Below are 21,798 nucleotides of genomic sequence, written 5' to 3'. Positions count from 1 at the left end.
ACAGACGGAGGCAGAGTTCGGTGTCATTTACTGTCATCCATGAAGCAGGTCGTGTCCATCTGCCATGTTCTGTCACTGCTTCATCATTGGAGGGTCACTGACCATGCCCCCCCCACACACACACACAAACACACACGACACTCGACTGACTTCTTTCACTAATTTGTCAACAATGAGAGTTTTAGCACCTTAACATTTATTAGGAATTCGTATCTTTTTCTGTTTAAAGGGCCTTTATCATGCTTCTCTTTAGCCTGTCAGAGTAAACTGTATCCATATATGACCATTTATCACCTCTGGCACTCTAAAGAACGTTTTTTGTAACCCTTGTGCTATCTTAGATGACCCCCCCCCCCTTCCATTGATGTGTTCTCCCTACCATGACAAAGGTGGATAAAGGTGGAAAGATTTCATGTAATCCATGGACACCAGTGAAGATCACAAATCATTGAAGAAAAAAGGTTCAGAGCACTGTCTAGTGGGTCTAGATGACCCAACTCCCAATGTTAAAGTGCCTAGGATAGCACAAGGGTTAAATGACATATAATTATTTTTGGAGCTAATTTACTTACCTAGAAGTAAGATGCCTTGATCTCTGAGGCTCCGCCTTTCGTTCTGTGTGGGTGCCGCCCATTTCGTGGCGTCATCCTATAGAGTCGGCTTCGGCGGCGTGTCTGCGTTTTTCCCACCAAAACAAACAACATCTGAACTTTTGTAAAGATGGATGTTGATATTGTGCATAGAAAATAAAAGATGATCACGATGTTAGCCTGGGGTGTTTAGAGGAATACTCAGAAATTGTTTTTGTGAACCAATATTATAATACACTAAAAAGCTCAAAAAGTGATTTGGCATGAAACAGACCCTTTAAATTTCAAACCTCAATATTCAACAGTAACACTAATAATTGCTTTTTGCATCTGACTTATCTGAAATGCAATTAGGAAAGACTAAACAAAACTGGTTTATTTCAAGCATCCAAAACGTACACAAACATCAAACTCAGTTGGGATAGTTAGTCAAAAATTGCCTGGAAAGTTTAAATAAAGTAGAAGAAGATTACGAAATATGGATGTGTAAAATACATTTTTAACTGAAAAGTTGCTACAGTCTGTATGTCAAGGTTCAGATTTTTTAACTCGCCCAACGCTCAAGTTGCGCGTCAGGACCTCTGGTCGCGTCTGTACGTTGACTTTACGTTTTTCTAATGGCCTCATCTGCATTAGCTTGTGAACATGTTACTTTTTCTTCTTCTATTTTCTTATTTTCCAATGAATTTATGACTCAACATCTTAACTAGTTTCACATGTCTTTTTTTTCTGTTTGTTTTTGCTTTTGTTGCTTGAAACAAACCAAAAAACATTTGCCTCCTTTAGTGTTTGTTCATCAGGAATACACATAAGAGTGTTATTTGGTTCCCACATCTGCGTTACTTCTTTCAGTTCCTCAGTTTTGGTTTTAGGAAAAGTGATCTTTGGTTGGAGACAGTAAAAAAACTGGGTGAACCAAAAATCACGTGTTCAATGACGTCTGTGTGTGCAAAACAGAAATATACACAAAACAAACCTCAAACAAGTTCTGATGTGTAGATAAATTTAAACTCCATTAGGCTTAAAAAATGTCTTACTAAATGGTGTTTCCTGTTTTAATTCCCTAAGCCAATTTGCATTTTTAAGTTTCATATTTGACTCCTAAATACAGAAAATATCATCATTATTATTAAAGCTCTAAAATGCAGGGTGTAGAAAGCATCTATTGCGCACAGACGTCTTATCCAGAGCAGACTTGGACTAAGAAACGGCAGATTATTATGCATAGCAGGGGTAACCGAGGAGCAGGTTTCTCCTGGACAAGCAGCAGTCCTCCTTTTTCTGGGAAGGTGTGCTGCTGATGCCGACAGCTTTATTCAGGAGCTCGTAATCCTGCCTCAATCAGCTTCTTTTCCTCTCCCTGTAAAGATAAGCCCACCGTTTATGGTTCCCACTGCACTCCTGCAACCACGCTCTAATTAATATGCGGCAGATAAGTACTCGTCTGACGAAATGCACTCGATTGACCTTCCAGGTTTCACATTAAACTGTTCGGCGCTGCTGCAAGTTCACTAGAAGTGGAGAATTTGTGGTAGGTGGCGAGACGAGCCTTGTGTTTCACTCTGATGACGTCCTGAGTTTTGCTTTTTAAAATTATCCTACGACTTTCATTCAACAGTCTCTGTTTCTTAATTGTCTCTAATTGCTTAATTACGATCTGAAATGAATAATTCTGGAGGTCAGAGCGGGCTGTTAATTGAAGCATCAATCACAGCGGTGCGGCCTTCATAACCGTCTGAGTTTGACTGACAGGACATTAACTGAGCAGCGTACGTCTGGACACGACATTGTTGGGCCTCCACGCCTGTTACCGTCGAGCCTGGTGCGTCTTTCAAGGAGACCTTCTTGTCTTCGTGAGGACGGCATCAGCGTTAGTCTCAAATAATGTTGTCTGATTGGGATAACCTTCGATGTGTGTTTGAATGGTTTTTCGTCCCTCTCACTTTGTTGTCTTTACTTCTGACCTGCATTTTCTGCTTTAAAGACCCACTCTGATAAAAAATGAGTATTTAACAAGTTCTTGCAGCTTTTCTCTTATCTCAGGGGACAAATATAAAAATGTAAGCTTAAAATTGCTGTCTATTTTTTTTTTTTACTTGTCCAACAGCTGAGCAAACAGATGAGAGCTGAAGGCCTCTTATCGCCTCTCAGATTTTACTGTTACAACGTGGGTTATGAATTTTCTGACAGACCAGAGGTATATTTGAATAAACCCCCTCTGTAATTTTGGCCAAACTTTATTTATATTAATTATATTTGTAACAGTTTTGGGTTGGACCGAACAGAAAAGGAGAGGAGGGAAGAAGAGAGAGGGATGTTGGGGGGGGTAGTAGGAGGGTGATTATAGAGGGGGGGGGGGGGTAAAACCATGAAGTAGCATAAAGCAACAAGTTGCTGGATGTTTATAATCATTACAGTCAGGTTTAGATGTAATACAAATCTAAAAGGGGCGGGGCCTGTCCACACACACACTCAAATGTTGTAAACAAACCTGTTGGCTCCAAAAATGTTAGGTGGATCTATTTTCTCTCAAACCACATTGGTTTAATTTTATACTTTTATTTTTATCAATATATTTAACTCATTTATCATTCAATACTTTTTCTAAATTTTTGGGGAATTGTGGAAAGAGAGAAACGGGTCTAAAGTTTGTAAGTGTGTCTTTGTTTCAGCTCTCATAAGTTGGGATCACTTTTGCGATTTTCCTTTTGGTTTGTTGTCGGTCTTTGAAACAGTGTTAATGAAAATCAAACTGTAAAAGAAGCTGCACAGGAAACCTTTCCTGCTGGAAATGATCAATGATCAATCATCCGACGTAGAGAGGAAAAAGTTCAAAAATCTCGACTCCCACCTCTGATCACCTGCTTCTCCACCCATCTCTGATTCAGCCTATTTATACCCCCCTCCCTCCTCCCTTCCTCCATCCACCCTTTCACCCCTTCAGGGGGAAGACCACCTAATCTAAGACGCTTCCTTCTCCCTCCACCCTTCTTCATCACCTGATCTCTCTTTTTCTACAAACGTCCTCGCTCCTCTTCATCTGTCTCCCCACCTCTCTTCATTTTCATCCTGTATTTATCTTTCCCATTTGGTCTGATTGTATTTTTCTCCCTCTGTCTACCTCACATCACTAGAACTCCTCACTTGGCTGCATTTAGTGTCCCCCCCCCCTTCTTACCACCTCACAGACTCCCTACCCAACCCCACCTTCCTTGGCTGCTGTTCCTCTCCTCTGGGGCTCCATCCATCAGGTTGTCGGGGGCTGCTAGCGGACGACTCTTAGCCACCATATTTCACCGCCAGCCAGCCAAGCAGCTGACAGCACAGCCACCGCCAGGAAATTGCTTTGGCTGTGAGCGGAATTTCAAACACAGCCACACTGCGTCGCCGGGGCCGCCGCCTAAGCACCGCTTCCCTCCACGTCTCTCCCGCCGATCTCTGCACACATCTCTATGTTTCTCCATACGTCTCTATGTTTGCCTCCTCAAACGTTGCCCTGTACATTCTTTTTTGTATTTTGGGTGGCTTCGTCCTGAACGTGCATCCATTTCTCCTTATCGCTGTACCCGTCTTTGGTGTTCCCTCTTTTCTTACACTTCTCCAACAGCTATCTCTTCTTCTCCTTTTCCATCCTCTCGTTCTTACCTCCTTCTTTATGACCCACGGGGGACTAGGTGTGGTGCTGAATATTTAATGAACAGAGAGGGAAGGAGATGCAGAAGGGCGGAAGGATAAACCCGGGAAGGAGGAACATGATGATAAGATAGAGAGAGGAGGCGAAGAGGAGGGATGCTGCTGGCTGTTACTCCACGGTTGATGGTCAGAAGCGGCGTGCTGAGTGTGTACGGGTGTCTTTATACCCGACCTTGTCAGAATCAGTTTAGGAGTGGTGAAGTGAAAGTGTTTTGGCCAAATGCAGACACCTCCTTCAGTAAGATTCTCCATTATGACACAGATTATTCACTGCTTTCCTATTTCTAAACAGTACAAACGTTGTCATTGCTTTTGCTTTTTGAACATTTCTAGTAATAAGATTTGGTTGGTTTATAACAATCTTATGGAAAATGTTTTTCAAAATCTCATTCTCTATGGTCCACGAACTATTGTCAGGTTAGGAAACAGAAAAAAAGAGAATCAGCGGAAAAGATTTCTCCCAATATAAATATGGATTTATGGATAATCTGATCAATTTCAGTTGAAGCCAGGGTTTTTCCTTTCTTGATAAAGAGGAGTTTAGTTTAGCGCTAATTTAACACCACATTATGTTTACTTCATTACGTAAACTTGTCTTCATTTGAACCCCCCCAAGCTTTGACCCTAAACACAAGGAAAAGCGTTTGACTTGTTTTCTGCAGTTCAAGACCATTTACACTTAATGGAATTCAGGCAACCATTTAACCCTTGTGCTATCTTAGATGACCCCCCCCTTCCATTGACGTGTTCTCCCTACCATGACAAAGGTGGATAAAGGTGGAAAGATTTCATGTAATCCATGGACACCAGTGAAGATCACAAATCATTGAAGAAAAAAGGTTCAGAGCACTGTCTAGTGGGTCTAGATGACCCAACTCCCAATGGTAAAGAGGCTAGGATAGCACAAGGGTTACAACAACTTAAAAAATGGCCTGGCCACATGTGTATTAAATCAAGCACTCATGCATGCAGACTGTTTTTACAAATATTTGTGAAAAAATGGGGGAAATCGCTCTCAGTTTATTCCAGCGTGGAACTGTCATAGGACAGAACAAATCCAGTGGAAAATGTCCTCACTCCTAAATATTCCACAGTCAGTTGTCAGCTCTATCAGATCAAAATGGAAGAGTTTGGGAACAACAGCAACTCAGACACCAAGTGGTCGACCAGGTAAACTGATGGAGAGGTGTCAGAGGATGCTGGAGTTCATAGTGCAAAGAAGTCGCTGATTTTCTGCACATTCAATGGCTACAAAGCTCCAAACGTCATGTGATCTTCAGATTAGCCCAAGTACAAAGTTCATCTAGACCCACTAGACAGTGCTCTGAACCTTTTTTCTTCAATTGTTTGTGATCTTCACTGGTGTCCATGGATTACATGAAATCTTTCCACCTTTATCCACCTTTGTCATGGTAGGAAGAACACGTCAATATAAGGGTGGGGTCACCTATGATACCACAAGAGTTAATGATGGTATGTATCCATTGTCATTTATTTTTTCTTGGCCTTTTTGAAACAACTCCATCCAGCTGTTCAGTACAGGTTCGGTACCACAGTCCGATCCAGTACAGCCTATGTGCAGACAGAGTAACCAGGAAAAGTTGGAACATCAACACATATCAACCTTTCCGGGACACAAACAGAATTGAATTGTTATTCTGTTCTCTGTAAAGGGTCTTGTTTGTGTAAATCTGAAATTACATTTGACCTTTATTGAAAAATCTGGCAGTTCATGAGTTACTTTTGTACAAATTCAAGTGATTCATTGGAGTTAAAAACTTGTATTGAATGTGGAATATGAAGTATGTGAGAAGATAGAAAGATGGGTGACAGGTGCTGTCTCACAGTACCTTATATTGTGATAACAAAGAAATGTGAGCTCACTTCTAGAATGGATTTTCCCATTTATAAATGGACTCTGGTATAATATTTGTAGAATTGAACTGAAACTGATGTCAGTTCACCAGTTTGTTTAGTTAGGCATACATTTTAAAATATTGGAGCGCCAGCTCTGACGTTGAGCAGTTGATGCTTCTCAGGAACTATTTTATGATCAAGGATGACAGAAGCAGCCAGTCTGTAGAATGCACCGAACGTAAATAACATCAGACGAATTTGGAAGACGTAGACTTCTTCGCCAGATTTGTTTTTACTGGGTACTGTTAAGTCAGGAAACTTTTTCTTTTGAAACTTTTATTTGTCAGCGTTTCTTAGGTCTTTCTAACTTTTTAACGCTAAAGCTGTTGTCACATCTACTTGTATGGGAGTTGACACGAACGGGTTGTTTTGGCCCATCAACGGTTATACAGAGGCACAGCCACATCTTAACCCTCCTGATATGTTCATTTGTGAGAAACAGAAATAGTGTTCCTGGGTCAAATTTGACCCGGTGCATGTTTAGTTATCCAAAAGATGTCTGACACCAAAATAAAATCCTAAATTGGTGATTCTAATTACTAATTTAATTACTAACTCCATTACTGATTATTTTATCAATATTTAGTGCAGTTGTGTTCCTTACTTCTAACAGGGAATGGTTCAAATATTAGATAATTCACGTTTTCATAAAACTATACAATATATTTTATTTTATATATTCAAACTTTTTTTTAATGTTCAACTACTTTGTAAATTTTTTAAAGATCAACATATAAAATACAATGGTTTTACATAACACTGAAACAGAAAATTGAAATTTTGTTTTACATAAATGTCCTGTGAACCAGAAATGTGTATGTGTGTTTGTGCGTGATTGGGGTGAAATATGTCTCAAAGCTGCAAAGAAAGAAATACTCTGACACCCTTTTACCTCCAGTTTGACTGCTGGGTCAAATTGACCCGAACAGTATCTATATGATATAAACATGCAGGGGGTGGTTGCAAATATGTGAAATGAACCATTTTCACATTATATGTTGATTACACTAACTAAGCAGAAGACGTTTCATATGGAAAAAATACTTTGAACTATTTTTCTTATATGTTCAAATTTAACAGGTCAATTTGACCCGTAACATAACGGGAGCGCAGGTGTGTCTTACAGTTCCCTTGAGGCTTGCACAACATACCGTTGTTGTGCAAGCAGTAAGTGTATTGTAGAGTATCCGTGAGGTTAATGGAAGTTGCAGGCACTTATGACATAAAGACGATGCTGTCGTGTAATTATCTTACACCACGCAATAGTCATGTGTAAAAACGTAGTCACAACTGCCCCCATCTCACCTCGTTGTTATATAAGTGCCCACCACGACCTGTTGTCCACAGCATGCCCGTAGAAAACATGCATGAACATTTTCACTCTGCAGGTTCACGGAGCCGTCTATGATCGTGAAATTTCCTGCAAATCGCCTTCATGCCCCATACATCCATCCGTCCATTCTCCAAACGTAATTTCTCATGACGATCCCTTTTTTCAAAGGAAAGAGCTAGAGCAGAGCGCTGTAGCATCACCGTGACAACATGACGCACTGCGTTTTACATAGTCTGCTTTTTGGGAAAAAAGATTTAAACTCAAAAACATAACGCGATTAAAGTTCTGATAATTGATTAAATATTTATTTTTCACGTAAATGATGACCATGGTATAAGCAGAATAATGCTCTTCGATGTGTGCGTTATCAGACGTGAACGGACTTCACAGAAGCAATCATCCGCCACAAAAATAAGATAAACGCGATAGAAAACTAAATCCCTGCAAAAACAAAAAAACAAATAGACGCTCCTAACTTTTAGATCATCACTTTGCGGATGTAAATCCCTACAGTGTTTCAGGTGAATGTTGAAGGGAGTCCAGTCGGAGTTCAACTGCTCTTTCTGTGTCCGTCAAAAACCAGACTCAGCGATGGCACATGTGGTTGGTTGTCTTTCTTCAGATTTCTCTGTGGCCTTACTTTCTGCTTTGTCTGTAGCATTTTGTGAGGCCTCCATGTGGGTCACAGTCTTTTCCCTGCAGCGTCTCCACGAAGTCATACATGTCCATCTTTGCTCCCAGAGAGACCATTTGTTGAAGACTCCGCTCCCTGATGGAGGACGTGCCCAGACTCCCTGCTCCCTTGAAAAAACCTCTCTTCTCTTTTTGTGTTCTACTTCTAACTTGCAGAGGGTTAGTTTGGAGTTCTACATTGATGTCCATGCCCACTCGACCATGCTGAACGGCTTCATGTATGGAAATGTGTTTGAGGACGAAGAGCGTGTCCAGAGACAGGCTGTCTTCCCCCGACTGCTGTGCCAAAACGCTCCAGACTTCTCTTTTGTAAGTGACACCAACAGACATACACAGACAACCAGAGCCGTGTGCTGAGGGGCCAGTCATTCGCCGGCCTCGCTAGCAAAGCTAGTTTTGGAAAAGCATGAAATAGTCTTATCTCAGCAAGTCCTGGAGAAGTGATGCTCAGTCAGGCACTGCATTGCCAACTGCTGCACTCTCAGTGGCAGACACTCCAGAGCACAGGTTGGACTGGGCACCAGTGAAGTGTAGCTGAATTCATTTGACTTAAGTGTTGATTTTAATAGGCTAAAAACATGCCTTAGTTAACAATGATGCACTCAGCCGCTTGGAGTTAGGTGCAAACGCAAGATGTTCAGCTAACGGGAAATGTGTGAAGACAAAAAGAGAAAACCAAAATGAAAAAGGTACACTCTGATCAGAAATGAGAAAAAACATTCGAGTTCCACCCCGATCCTCTTTTCATCTACTACAAAAGAGTTCCCAGTGGTCTTTTTCCGGAACCAGGAACCGCCCTCGAGGTGATCTCGGTTCGTTTCCAATCGGACTGAGCTTTGGTTGGCTCTGAGATTCCTCAGTCTGGATACCGGAGCGGAACAACTGGACCAAGACGGCCACCGTAGCCGGAGGTCACGTGATCTAAACACAGGAGTAGCAACTAATGAGTTGCAGAAAAATGTAATGCAATGATTGTCATTTTATCAGAGAAGAAGAAAGCGTCCAACTCCTTACTTGTTGGACACAGCTAAAAACACTTCTTGCACGCTTTTCTTTCCCTCGTTACGCGGTACGCGTAAGCCTGTCTGCCGCACCCCAAAAGCTACCCTGTAGTTCCCTTAGATGCCAGTCTCAATACAGACAAAACGCAAGGTTCAGGACTCGATCCGGAACAAAGGATCGAGTCAAATATGACAAATTTTGACTTTTGTCAAAACAAACCCACTTTTGGAAAAAGAAAATGGGCCTGAAAATCCTGATTGAGTCTAATTAATTGAATTAAGAGCGGGAATACTCCAATCAAGTTGTAGAAAGGGCTCAAGCATCTCTGATGGCCATGGGACGCACCCGAGTATAATTACAGATGATGAAAAAGACTGTTGGATTAAGACGTTTCTGTCTTTTATTATTACTAAATTATGGAAATGCCACTTTGGGTTGTTGTAACTTTGTAGTTGTAGAGAAGGGGCGTGATGAGAAAAAGAAATCACAAAGTCAAGTGATGAAAGTCTTTGAAAATCCCTCAGAAAAACACTAGACTGCTGCAAAGATGCAGAAGGTCACAGGGGAGCACAGGCCTGCAGAACATCCAGATGCTCCGGCAGAAAAGTCCAGGTGTTCTGCAGCAGACTTTCAGTGATGCTGAAATATGAAACTGATACGACTGAGTGTTTAAAGTCTTCCGCTCTCTCCATTCATTATCCACCCAACGGTTTCCTCTCAGCTGTCTCTTCCTGTGACCTTCTTTTTCCTCAATGACAGTGGCATTTCCTAACAGAGCCACTTCAGCCCATAGTAAGGAGTAACCTTTATTGCCTATTGACACTCAGAGAGTAGAAGAGGAGCCAGATGTTCGCCCACATGTGTATGAAAATGTCATTCATTGTGCGCGTCTGTGCTGCAGGGATGGTTACGGAGGACGAGTGAAACTCAATTTCAGGAGAAACTCTTTCTTTCTTTTTCTGTGTTTGTATAGCTTGAGTGACAGCTGGCCCAGGGGTCATATCCCTTACTGCGCTTTTGTCCCTCTGCCCATTCAGCACTACCTAAAGCCCAGTGCAGCAGCAGCAGCACAACACAATCACGGCTAAATCCCACCGGTGGCTGCTAAGTCTGCATTTCAGCAAGTCAGTGCGGTGCAGAGAAGTGACGGAGAACGGGAAGTTTTTCAACACTCTTCCCAAAACGCCAGCGTGTTGTGCGGTACAGCCGACACGTCCGTCTATAACCCACCCGGAGTTGTAATGACATTATATGAATCCACGAAAATAAGCTGATTATTCACAAAGTGAAGTTACTGTACGTTCATTCTCTCTTTAGTTGAACCGATGCTGTGCTGAAGGTGGAAATGACAAGGAGGAGATTTTTAAAAGCTGACACAGTTTTTCAGTATCCAGAAGATCCACACGTGAATATATTTGTGTGTACATAAATTCCTATATTACAAAGTCATCATTTGAAATGTTTATAAATGTACACAAATAGGGTATATATAAAAAGCAGATTTTAAAATGAATCAGACAATTATTTAGAATTAAAACGATAAACGTAGATAAAACGTCTGTTCTCAGAGCTTGGTGAATTGGACCGCTCTGTTCACGGTTGTCATGACAACGGCCCCCAACACGAACAGAAATGTTCGTGTGCGTTCTCTTGTAGGTACTTTTTTTGGTCAGTCAAGATAATAGAAAGTCAGATTAGCCCCTGAATCTATGGTTAGGAGTCTGACGCTGACACTTTTCTGGAGTTTTGTGGGAACGCATGTGAGCCGTATCGAAGTTCAGTTGGTCGGACTGCATTTCAATCAATTATGGTAGGAATGTTGATTGGCTGACAGCAAATGTAAAAAATAATGTATATAAATATAGTTTTTTTTGCTTATTTATTTTCGATGGCCCTTGAGTTACCGAGACTTTCACCAATCAGAAGTGAGCTTTTTGGAAGTCTACATCCCTGCTTGAAAGTGTGTTACACAAAATCTGTCAATCAAGCATTTTGAACGTTTGGCATGGGCGCTCCACTTGCCTTTTTTGAGGCACCTGATTGGTCAGTTTATAACTTAAATAACTTGCACTAAAAAAAACTTATCATGAAAAAAAAGGTATCAGATCAAGAATGGTTCTCCTGACCAAGAGAATGACTGAATAATAGCTGTTTCTTTTCTTATAGAAGTCTATGATATTTTGGCATCTTGAAACCAGCACAAACTTCCTGTTTGGAACGGGGAGGGGGGGGGGGGGGGGTCAACCAGTCCAGTCCTCATATACACCAAAATTTTAGATAGGACTAATTTGTCCTTTTGCCGCCAAATTTCGGAAAAGTTTCTTCTCGTTCGAATGTAAATTAAAGCAAATATTATTTTTTTTCCAGCAATCATATCATCTTATGGAATTTTGGAAGATTCCTGTGACGTTTCCAATCAAGAGAAAACTTTATGGTTGAATAAAAAGAAGTTTCAGTTATTGGGTTATGAATAGTACGGAGCCCCTACAGGGCCACTGAAGAAAAACATTTTTGAAGTAAAAAAAATAATCGAAGTTAAAAAATAAAATAAAATAATTACGGCTGTGCACCTGTTACTAAGTAATTTGCGCACAGGGAAATGTTCCCAAGTTAACTGGAAATGGCATTACGTTAACTAATTGAGTTTTACTTTGCTTTGCTTTGACTTGTCTACAAAGAGATCGCAGCTTTGCTTGCTTACCATCACAATTACATCATCTTTGAGCGCCATCGTAAACGAAATTTAAAGTCATGTGGTTTGCTTCAAAAAAGGGTCCAAATTATATTTGGCATTTGGATTCTTATGACAAACTAAAACCATTTGTTATTTGTATTAATGGTTGTTAGTAACTGGTGAATAAAACAAACAATTGAAATAAAAACAAGAAAAAAACTGTTAGTAACAGGTTAGCACCCGTTAGTTTTTTGTTTTGTTTTGTTTTTTTGGTTCAAATTTTTTTTTTCTACAATGGCCCTTTATGGGCTCCATAGAACAGTTCTTGGCGGAACACTGATTTTTTTTTTTAGTTCATGCTTTTTGTGTCTGCAGCCTCTCTAATGGTCACAGTGGCTATTTGTTGCTAAGTCCACGTTATGCCATTAGAAACTATAAAGGTTTATGAAGCCAATGGGAGCTATAAAGTGGGTTTTCTTTTACGACTCCATCTGTAAGAATAATGTAAATCTAAAATTTGGCTCCCCATCATCTCTATTTTTCCATCACAAAAGTGGCTTTTCAACCATGTAATGTTTCTGCAAAATTAAAGCTAAGCAACTTTTTTCCCTTTTAGAATTTTATTTTACCCGATGGTCTGGCCCTAACTCTAAGCTGGTGTGCGCTAATCCTTATAATCTTGAAGTGCCGTCCCGTTTGGCGAACGTCTGTCTTCCCGTCTGCTCCTCCAGTCCAACACTTCCTTTAACCGTGACGTGGTGAAGGCCGGGACCGGCAGGCGCTTCCTGGGTGGACTCCTCGATGACACCTCCTACTGCTACACTCTGGAGGTGTCCTTCTACAGCTTCATGACAGCCGGCAGCACCGCCCCGGTGCCGTACACAGAGGAAACTTGTATCCTTCATCGCGTGCTCAAACCATTTTTCTCTACGCAAACATGTGCGTCCTTTCTTCAACAACCCCCATCTGTAATCAAGCCTCTGGAGTGTCAATTTGGGTGCCTGTGAAGCCTGAGAGTGTGTCCGCATGTGTGTGTGTGAACGCAGGTCATGTGTATTCACCAGGAAGGCAAGTTGCTCTTTTGTTGGCCGTTGTTGCAGCAGATGTGTAGTGACAGAACAGGGTGTGATATCTGCGTCTATTGATTTCAATTACAAAGGAGAGAACAGAGAGGAGCTGGTGCTGACATATGTAGCTGCGTGTGCCGAAGCTTTTTATTGCAATAAAAACATGGAGCAAACAAGCCTCCTGTCAGGCAGACTCATGCACACACGGAGCAGGAACACAAATAGGGATTTAGCGCTGAAGCCGAAGGTCACGGGCTCCTTAATGGAGGCAGATGGAAGAAGTTTTCCTTCCAATGACCTTCTCAGGTCTGAGAAGCTCCTGAGTGAAGCTCCTGATCTTTCCGATAGACTGAGAGAGAGGAGGGGAAAGAGATTTAGAGAGTGATAAGGACCCTACATATGAAAAGCATGTGCTCTGCTGCACAAAGACTGAAGGTGGAGCGCTATAGACGGCGTAGCACAAGTGCCCTCTAGTGTTGTTCTTTGAGTCTTCTCCAGAGATGAGACGGTTATACGAACAGGAAAAAGTCAAATCTGCTTTAGAGTTGCTGGGAATATTTCATTTTTGAACATATTTTTCACTTTAATGGCAAAATAATATGAGAACTAGAAAGGAGCTGCATTTCCAGAAGAAAATGCAGGATTGAATGGGACATTGCTGAATGAAAATGAAACTTAAAGGGTAAGAATTGGAAAAAATAAATATAAATAGATAAAGAAATGATCAAAGTTGACCATAAATAAAGTCAAAACAGCACAATAACAAATAAATATGTTGGTGAAAATGCCAGAGCCGGGTATCGAACCAGCGAGCTTCTGCTCCAAGGATTCCCATGGATTTCAATGGAGGCAGAAATCCTGGAATATCTGGAAAAGTTTAAGGATTTAAAGGACCAGAAGTCACAGCTGGAAAAAGCTGAAAGAGCTGAACATTTGAACAGTTGAATGGTTCAAATAGATGAAAAATAGTGGGAGTTAAACGGTAAAAAAAAGGGCGGAAGAAACTAAAATAACGAAAGAGAAACGGGGAAACAATGGTTGAATACTTTACAGCATTCAACCAATGTGCATTCCTCTTTCGTTTTCACACTGAAAAAGTGAATATTGTGTATTTTGTTGGAAATATGAACCCCTAGTGCTATAAAAGATTCACCTTCAATCTGCTCCTTTTTGAAGGTCAAACCAGATGACTCTGGTCTGGTGGGAGGACGTGTTCGTGTCCAGGTGTGTGGATGTTTTTCTTGATGTGATAAGGTGGAGGACCACGGGGGAGGAGCTTTGCGGAGTGGGCAGGCGGCACGGGGACCCGCTGTAGAGCGGAGATTGGGGTCAGGCAGGCTGGAGGAACAGGCCATGTCACTTTTCACGCCCCGGCGGTCTGCTCGATGGAGCGTGTAAATCATCAACAGAGACCTTTAGCACCCCGCCCCTTCCTCTCGCTGACTCTCTCACCTGGAGCACACACTCACACAAACGGCACACAATCTTCCAAACTAATACATGACAAATAAATAATGCCCTTGGCCCCTGACCCTTTCTAAATGTGCCGGCCTCACCTTTTCATCTTTGCCGTATCGCCGTCTCCACTGCGGGGACCCAGTGCAGCTAAAATTGAAATCCTAACCTTTCCAACAGCCAAGACTTTTGTCACAGTTGGAAGGTGCTCGTGAAACGGTGGAGCGCCGTGTGTGGTTGTGTATTTGTGTTTGATTTCTCACCCCCCCCATCTTTCCTTCCTCTCTTCTGTACGTCGTTCTTTCCCCTCGTCTCATTACCCACAACATAAAAGCTCATTATATCACGTTGTCAAGCTGAGACTCCTCTTCCCTGATACTTGATGGCTGATCGTTTCACATCTGCAGTTATCTGTATTTCTATATGTCTCTGGGTTTATGCATCGTGGACATTTATTCCAGGTTTCTGTTGTTTATTCGGTTGGAGCAAGCCAACATCCCAGCTTGCTGTTTTTTTTTGGTTTTTAGACTTTGTGAAGGCTGCACATGGAAATGTTAGAGTGTGGGATCTTGTTCAGCACACAGCTTGATGTTTTCCAGCCTGCATGGGGTTGGGTTGGGGGGGTTCAAAGCCTACTTACCTGAGCTTTTATTTTTTCTGAGTTAGATGACTGAAGGATCCTTACATTTAAAAACTCTATAGGATTAATAGTATTCCTAAAATGATGCGTTTTTTTGTTCATTACCTTTTTCCTCCTTGTAATGTCTCATTAAAGGCGAACACTCATAATCCCGTCGATGCAGAATCGGCGGTGTGACGTCACAAACCGTGTGGATCCTCTGCATGCGTCCGACGCCTGCCAGTGCGACGGCACTTGATGCGCACGTCACTGTAACCGTGGGACTCCATGAATACCAGAGCTGCCAATGAAACACACCATGCATCATTGAATCTGACACCCAGAGGACCGGCTGTGACAAGTATGCAAATGATATGGCTGGGAGGCAATTATGCTTCACTACCGCACATCATACACATCATATCCCACAGACATGCACAAATGGATAGATGCTTTTATATACAAGCAAACACACAGAGGGAGACACTCGCACACAGTTGATTGCACAAATATTGTTGCCATGCTCAGATGAATAGGTGTTCTCACAAGAGTGCTCTCAAAAATGCACACGGCCCGCTTCAGTTGTTCTGTGGTCGTTTTCGGATCTGCAGCGTGGAAAACTCTGGAATATTTTCGGACCACGCAAATGGTAGAAGTCGTTGAGGCAATTTAAGTTTGAAAGAAATGGAAGTGTTGATATGCCTCAGAAAGGCGAACCTGCAGACAGAATTATTACAAATTCAAAGTGAAGCCACTCAGAGGATGAAAGTTTGCTTAAATGCACAAGATTAAACATTTTTGCTCAATGCACTGTAAAAAGAGGTAGCTTGGAAATAGGAAATTGATCTTAAGAAAAAACGATCTACAAAGTAGTAAAGTTATCTGTACATGCAGTGAGAAATCTCATGATGAGACATCAAAATCTAGAAACAAGCAATAAAACGAGAAAAAATAGGCCATATTAAAGCTAACTGTTGGATGGAATTACTTCAAATTGAATGATATGCAACCCAATAATAATTTTTTGGCTAGTTCCAAGAAAATGGTTTGTATTTCTTGAGTTTTTTGATTAACCTATTTGTAGTTCATATATTGATAACAGTGACACAACACCAGTGTACTAAATGAAAATGACTTATTTTAGGGCAAAATTAGTCTGCCCATCTTAGGGTGTATTTAGACTGAACACATTTGGTCCACTTAAAGGGAACCAAAGTCAGTTTCTCCCGATAATCCGGAACAAACATTCAGTCTGAGTACATCCAGGACCAGGAACCGCTCTGGGACTCATCTTTGGAGGTGGTCTTGGATTGTTTCCCATCGGACTGAGCTCTGGTTCGCTCGGAGTTTCCTCAGTCTGAATCGGCTCTGGGCTCGGAGCGGAAAAACTGGACCAAAACGGCCGCCGAAGCCAAGCATTATGGGATGTTAACAAAGTAGGAATGAGGCAACCATGACGATAAGACACAGCAACTTATTGAAACATGTAATGTAATTGGACGAATGCAGGCTCATTGAAACTATTGAACCACAATCCTTCTCACTGTTTTCCCAACAATCTACATATCATAAACATAAACAACTTCAGAACTAAACCAAAAATTACACTGAAGTTTTTTGAGTCTCAAATCAAGATTTTCTATTGTCAAGAGTTTAGAACAAAAGGATTTTTCAGTCATTCATTCATCTTCTTCCGTTTGTCCCTTTCGGGGTCACGGGGCTGCTGGAGCCTATCCCGGCCACTTATGGGCGAAGGCAGGGGACACCCTGGACAGATCGCCAGTCTGTCGCAGGGTCACACATATCACACACCCACACACACTCACATTCACACCTAGGGACAATTTGGAGTGACCAATTAACCTATGACCTATTACCAATTAACCGGTGGGAGGAAGCTGGAGTCCCAAGAGAAAACCCACGCATGCACAGGGAGAACATGCTAACTCCACACAGAAAGGTCCCCCATTGATGTTCTGGTTCAGGCCCCCCAGCCACGACTTGAACCAGGGGCTTTCTTGCTGTAAGGCAAGAGCGCTAACCACTGCGCCACCGTGCAGCCTATAGGGTTTTAATAATAAGAATAATTTCCTTATTTCTACATTCTAGCTCTTAACCCTTGTGCTGTCTTAGATGACCCCCCCCCCCCCGTTCCATTGACGTGTACTCCCTACCATGACAAAGGTGGATAAAGGTGGAAAGATTTCATGTAATCCCTGGACACCAGTGAAGATCACAAATCATTGAAGAAAAAAGGTTCAGAGCACTGTCTAGTGGGTCTAGATGACCCAACTCCCAATGTTAAAGTGCCTAGGATAGCACAAGGGTTAAATAGTGAAAAGTTCTCCACTCTGCTGAATTTGAGAAAAGCTTGCAGAAAGATGCAGAGCAAAGAGAAGGTAATAAGTGGGTAGTAACAATGCAGTGTCAAACGTTTATCCCAGTTGTCTCCAGATGAAATGTGTAAAACAGCAAACGTGGAATGAAAGCTGTGGCAGAGGCTTTGTGCAAAATCAATCCACTGTTTCTGAAGTAACTTTTGGTTCTTTTCTAAAATCAATCCACAACTCAATAAGTACATGCACACACAGTCCCCTAACAGATGCAGGACAGGTTCTTGGCCCTTCGATCCAACCAGCATCAATCTGATGTGTTTTGCTTCCCCAACATCTTTGCTGCTGTGTTTGCTCTTCACAAACATAATCCAATTTAGGTTGATGATCAGAGCAAAGAGAGCTGAGCAGGTTCTGCACGATCTGGCATCCCGGGAAACAGGTTTTTTTCCACCAAAAGTCTGTTGTCAAAGCAAGATTAAATAATTGGCAAAGCAAAGACTAATCCTTCTGTAGGCTCATATTAATGGGCCACATAACAAAACATGAAACAAAATATTAAAGTCATGTTTTTAAATCTGTCTATTTTATATACAAGTTTAAAAACAACTGTTTTTGTCAGATTCTGAAACTGACCCTGCTGTGTTTTGATGTTTAAAAATTGAACATTTTTAATATAAAACCTCAGAATAACATCCTATCATCCATATAGATAAACTTTGAAGCCAGAAAATGCCTTTTTTAAAGATGTTTAAGGGGCACAGTAGTGGACGTTTTTTGTTAGTGCATTTTGAAAGTAAATTAAAGAAATGACAGCTTAATTAGTTACTATACGCAGTATAGAAGTATTGTCTTGGGTTATATCTCTGCAAATTCCTCTTGATAGGCTGCCACTGCTCCTTCTCAATAATTTATAAATTCACACAAACCAAACAAAGCTGGGGAGGCATTTCATGGACATGTCCTTCGAGGTACAAAACTCTTGTTAAGAGCTTAACAGAACTGTCTGTTTGCATTTCAAACCGGAGTTTGTATATATCTATAGATATATCTATGGATATATATATGTATGTAAATGTGGATCAACTCTTACTTTAAGGTTCAGTTTGGAAATGGAGGAAAGCCTTTTTCATGATGCATTTATCACATGTGTGCAATAATCAGAGGATCTTAGTTGCATTATGTAAATTTGAATGCACCTTAATTACACAATTATATCCTCGCAGAGTCTTCGTGCCATCTGGCGACACACGCTGCTGCCTTTCTATTCCAGCCCCGAGGCTGCAGCCGTGTCAGTGAAGCGCAGAAGAGCTGCAGGTGAAAAGACACAATTTTACGACGAGTGAAAAAGCTGAATGATGCTCCAAGTTCTGAGGGAAATGGCTTTTAGGAGGGATTTGATTGGATGCAAACTTTGACCTAAAAAATGGTTGCCATTATGTAGACTGCACTTTGGAACCCGTGAACCTGAAAATTTGTTTAGGAATTCAAATTACCGTCTAATGCTGGTGGACAACAGATGGAATAATGACTCGAGAGCCCTAATTCACGTTTGTGTTTAGGTATATTAAGCACAATACTTCTATTTCTACTTATTGAAGAAGCCAAAAATTGGCAGTAAACAAATGCTATTATATGTTTTTTATTTAGAAATGCTTAGGTCAAAGAGAATTCATGTGTATACTAAAGGAAAGAAAGCTTTTGAATTTCACTTTTTTGCTTGGCTTTCAGAGCTAGTCTCCTTGACAGTAACAGTCTCTCTGATCAGGGTTTGGATTCGGCTCCTGTTTGTCCCTTTGGGCCACTGGACGTGAGCTTGATTCACTATTAGGGACAAAACTGTCCCTTTCTGTATCGCTGTTGTTGACTAGCCCCTTAATTAGCATTGATAATGAGTTCTCTGCATGTCAGTGCACTGACAGGACCTGCCAGTGGCCCATATTGATGGCTTGAATGTCCCTTTGCTTGTCTCCTTGTTAACACTTGTCCTATAGGCAGCTCTCTCCATGTGTCCCGCTCATTTTTCCACCGGGGACCTTGTCGCGTGTTTGTCACCTTGTCTGTCTGTCGGGCGGGACAAGTCACAAGAGACGTGATGGCGAAAAGCGGCAGAAAGTGGTGCCGACAGCTGACATCTGCAGTAAACAAGTCATCCTTTTCATTACTTTTGTTTCACATGCCCCCATAATCTCACCAACATCTACCCTTGAGCCACGACCATGACCTGCTATTGATTGGACAAGACCATTATGATTATAAAGAACAGCCAGCACACAGGCGGGAAGCTACACACTGCATCCACACACCTCAATAACAGATAATGATGGTACAGGGGTCATGACAGTGAAGGTATTTACACAATGTAAACAATCAAATTAGTATTAATTATGTCAGTTCAAACTGGATTGCCTGCATGTGGACGGCTAAAAAACTTTTCTGAGTACTTCTACGACACACAGCGCTCTAATCCAAGCTGCAGCTCGCCAACTGTTTCCTGGCTCTCACCCACAACACTTCCTGCTGCAGCATCAGCCTCATTCCAGACTCTACGGTTTTCCCCGGCAACCAGCCAGGTGACAGCCAGGGCATCCTCCGTGTCTCCGGCCACGTACTCCACGGAAGACGCTCTCCTTCAGAAACCGACCGTCCATCATAAAACCTCCTGCAATAGACGGCGAGTCGTGACAAGCCAAGCTGAGAGCCCATCTGTGCACGGCGGGGTCTGGGAGATATTTCTGTCGCCGAGCGTGCCTGGCCAAAGAACGTGGGACTGGCACCGCTCTCTGCTGATGAAAGAAAACAGAGAGAAGCACCAGAAACTTTCCAAAGGTCAGAGTGAGAACATCAAGGGTGCTTTTAAAACAATAAATTACAATTACTAAGGATCCATTTAAGTTTTTAAATATGTATAATTTCATGGTTAATGTCAACATTTAACTTTTCTATTTTAGTTTTTTTACACTTGTAGGTGAAAAACATTTCACTTCAGATATGTGATATTTCAGTAAATTCAAAAATGTATTTGTTAGAGTGGTTCAAATACAAAAAATCATCTAAAGCAATTCAGGTCAGGGGATCAGATTTTTACCAGAAAAGCTAGTTTTTAGATCATTTTGCATCATAAAAATGTTACTTTCTTTTCAAAATATCAACACAGTAGACTGTAAATAAAAGAAATTGTATTTTTTTTTATTGTTACGTATTTTAATTGTTAATTGAAATTTTGATTCATTTTTTAATTAACATTTCAGAAAACATCTTTTGGAGGAAATTTTTACTTTCTTGCAGGACAACAAATCTAAAAGACATTCTGCGTTTGTTAGAAATTTAAAGTGCACCTCTGTCTGAACTTGCCTGTTAAAATTCATTTGAGTGAATAAAAACACTCAGGAGAATTTAGTTTTTTGTGGGGGAAAAGCTTAAAGTGCACTCATTATAATAGTGTACTTTATCGTAAATTAAATAATCTAATAATTTCCCTTCTACTCATTGTTTAAATAAAATAATGATTTCTTGCATTTCTTCTACATTCCAGCTAAATTAGGCCCATCAGGCACGGCTGTGGAGGAATTTTCTGTTTGCAAATGAACTAAAATAGCAGGAAAGTAACACAAAGTAAACATGCTTTTCTTTTGGAGCATTGCAGTTGTGAACAAATGACTTATTTCCCCTTACAATCATTGACTGTTCATGTGAATTCTGTGTGATGCCATCCTTAGAAAATAGTTTACTTCTGGCTTTGACGAATTGAAGTCAATTCAGTCGCCATTTTTCCGCTGTGCGGACGAGCCAGACATCGTCAGTAGGCAGTGATTGGTCCGAGTCGGTCTGAGTCATCTTTCCTATGGCAACCACTGGCCACACCCCTACCAGTTGAAAGCAGGCTCGGGAGAATCAAATGCTCCACCTGATTTTACTGTAGCATCTGATTGGTCAGTTTGTCACTTGAATAAATTGCACTACAGAGAAAATATGAAAAAATAAGGATTATCAAGAACATGTTAAAAAAAATATCAGAGCAGCAATAGTTATTCTGACCAATAGAACAACTGAGGAACAGCTGTTTAATTCTTTTTAGAGGTCTATGGGATTTTGGCTTGTTGGAGCCAGCAGGTACTTCCTGTTTGGAGCGCCAGGGGTCAGGGGGTCACTCAACCTATCACTCTCAAATACAATCAGTGGTTAAATTCCAACATTACATCAACCTGGCTGTTTTACTGTTGGAAATATAATGCACTGAAATGCAGACGTTACTGTTTATTTGCAAATGTAAAACACTGAAATCAGTGTGTTTGACTTTTGGGTTTTTGACAGGGAGCTTTCATCCTATAATGAAACAGACAGAGGCCTCACAGGCTCACATAGACAGAAAAAGTCTGGGCTGATGTTGTTGACACAGATAGACAGACAGATGGGATATGA

The 21,798-nt window shown here is 41.3% G+C and overlaps 1 protein-coding gene and 1 long non-coding RNA gene across 4 annotated transcripts in view; one reads left to right on the top strand and one right to left on the bottom strand.

Annotated features, from left to right (window-relative positions):
- Window positions 1-21,798, top strand: part of agbl4 (ATP/GTP binding protein like 4) — a gene marked incomplete in the record, with an annotated part of 251,965 nt that overhangs the window by 224,801 nt on the left and 5,366 nt on the right. Inside the window, 2 exon segments of the mRNA XM_023954574.1 lie at window positions 8,383-8,535; window positions 12,634-12,796. Coding sequence (XP_023810342.1) covers window positions 8,383-8,535; window positions 12,634-12,796 — 316 coding nt within the window.
- Window positions 12,806-20,466, bottom strand: LOC110014998. 3 transcript variants are annotated; one of them, XR_002290055.2, is made up of 4 exons: window positions 19,882-20,466; window positions 15,590-15,760; window positions 14,123-15,344; window positions 12,806-13,318 (listed from the first exon to the last, which is right to left on the bottom strand). It is a non-coding gene; the product is annotated as an uncharacterized LOC110014998 (long non-coding RNA). The 3 variants fall into 3 exon arrangements; XR_002290054.2 differs by lacking the exon at window positions 12,806-13,318 and having other exon boundaries at window positions 13,813-14,278; window positions 15,170-15,344; XR_002290053.2 differs by lacking the exon at window positions 12,806-13,318 and having other exon boundaries at window positions 13,813-15,344.

Source organism: Oryzias latipes, chromosome 4, assembly GCF_002234675.1.
Source record: "Oryzias latipes chromosome 4, ASM223467v1".
Classification (NCBI taxonomy): domain Eukaryota; kingdom Metazoa; phylum Chordata; class Actinopteri; order Beloniformes; family Adrianichthyidae; genus Oryzias; species Oryzias latipes.
Note: the sequence above shows the minus strand (reverse complement) of the source record. Positions and strands in the feature narration are given on the sequence as shown.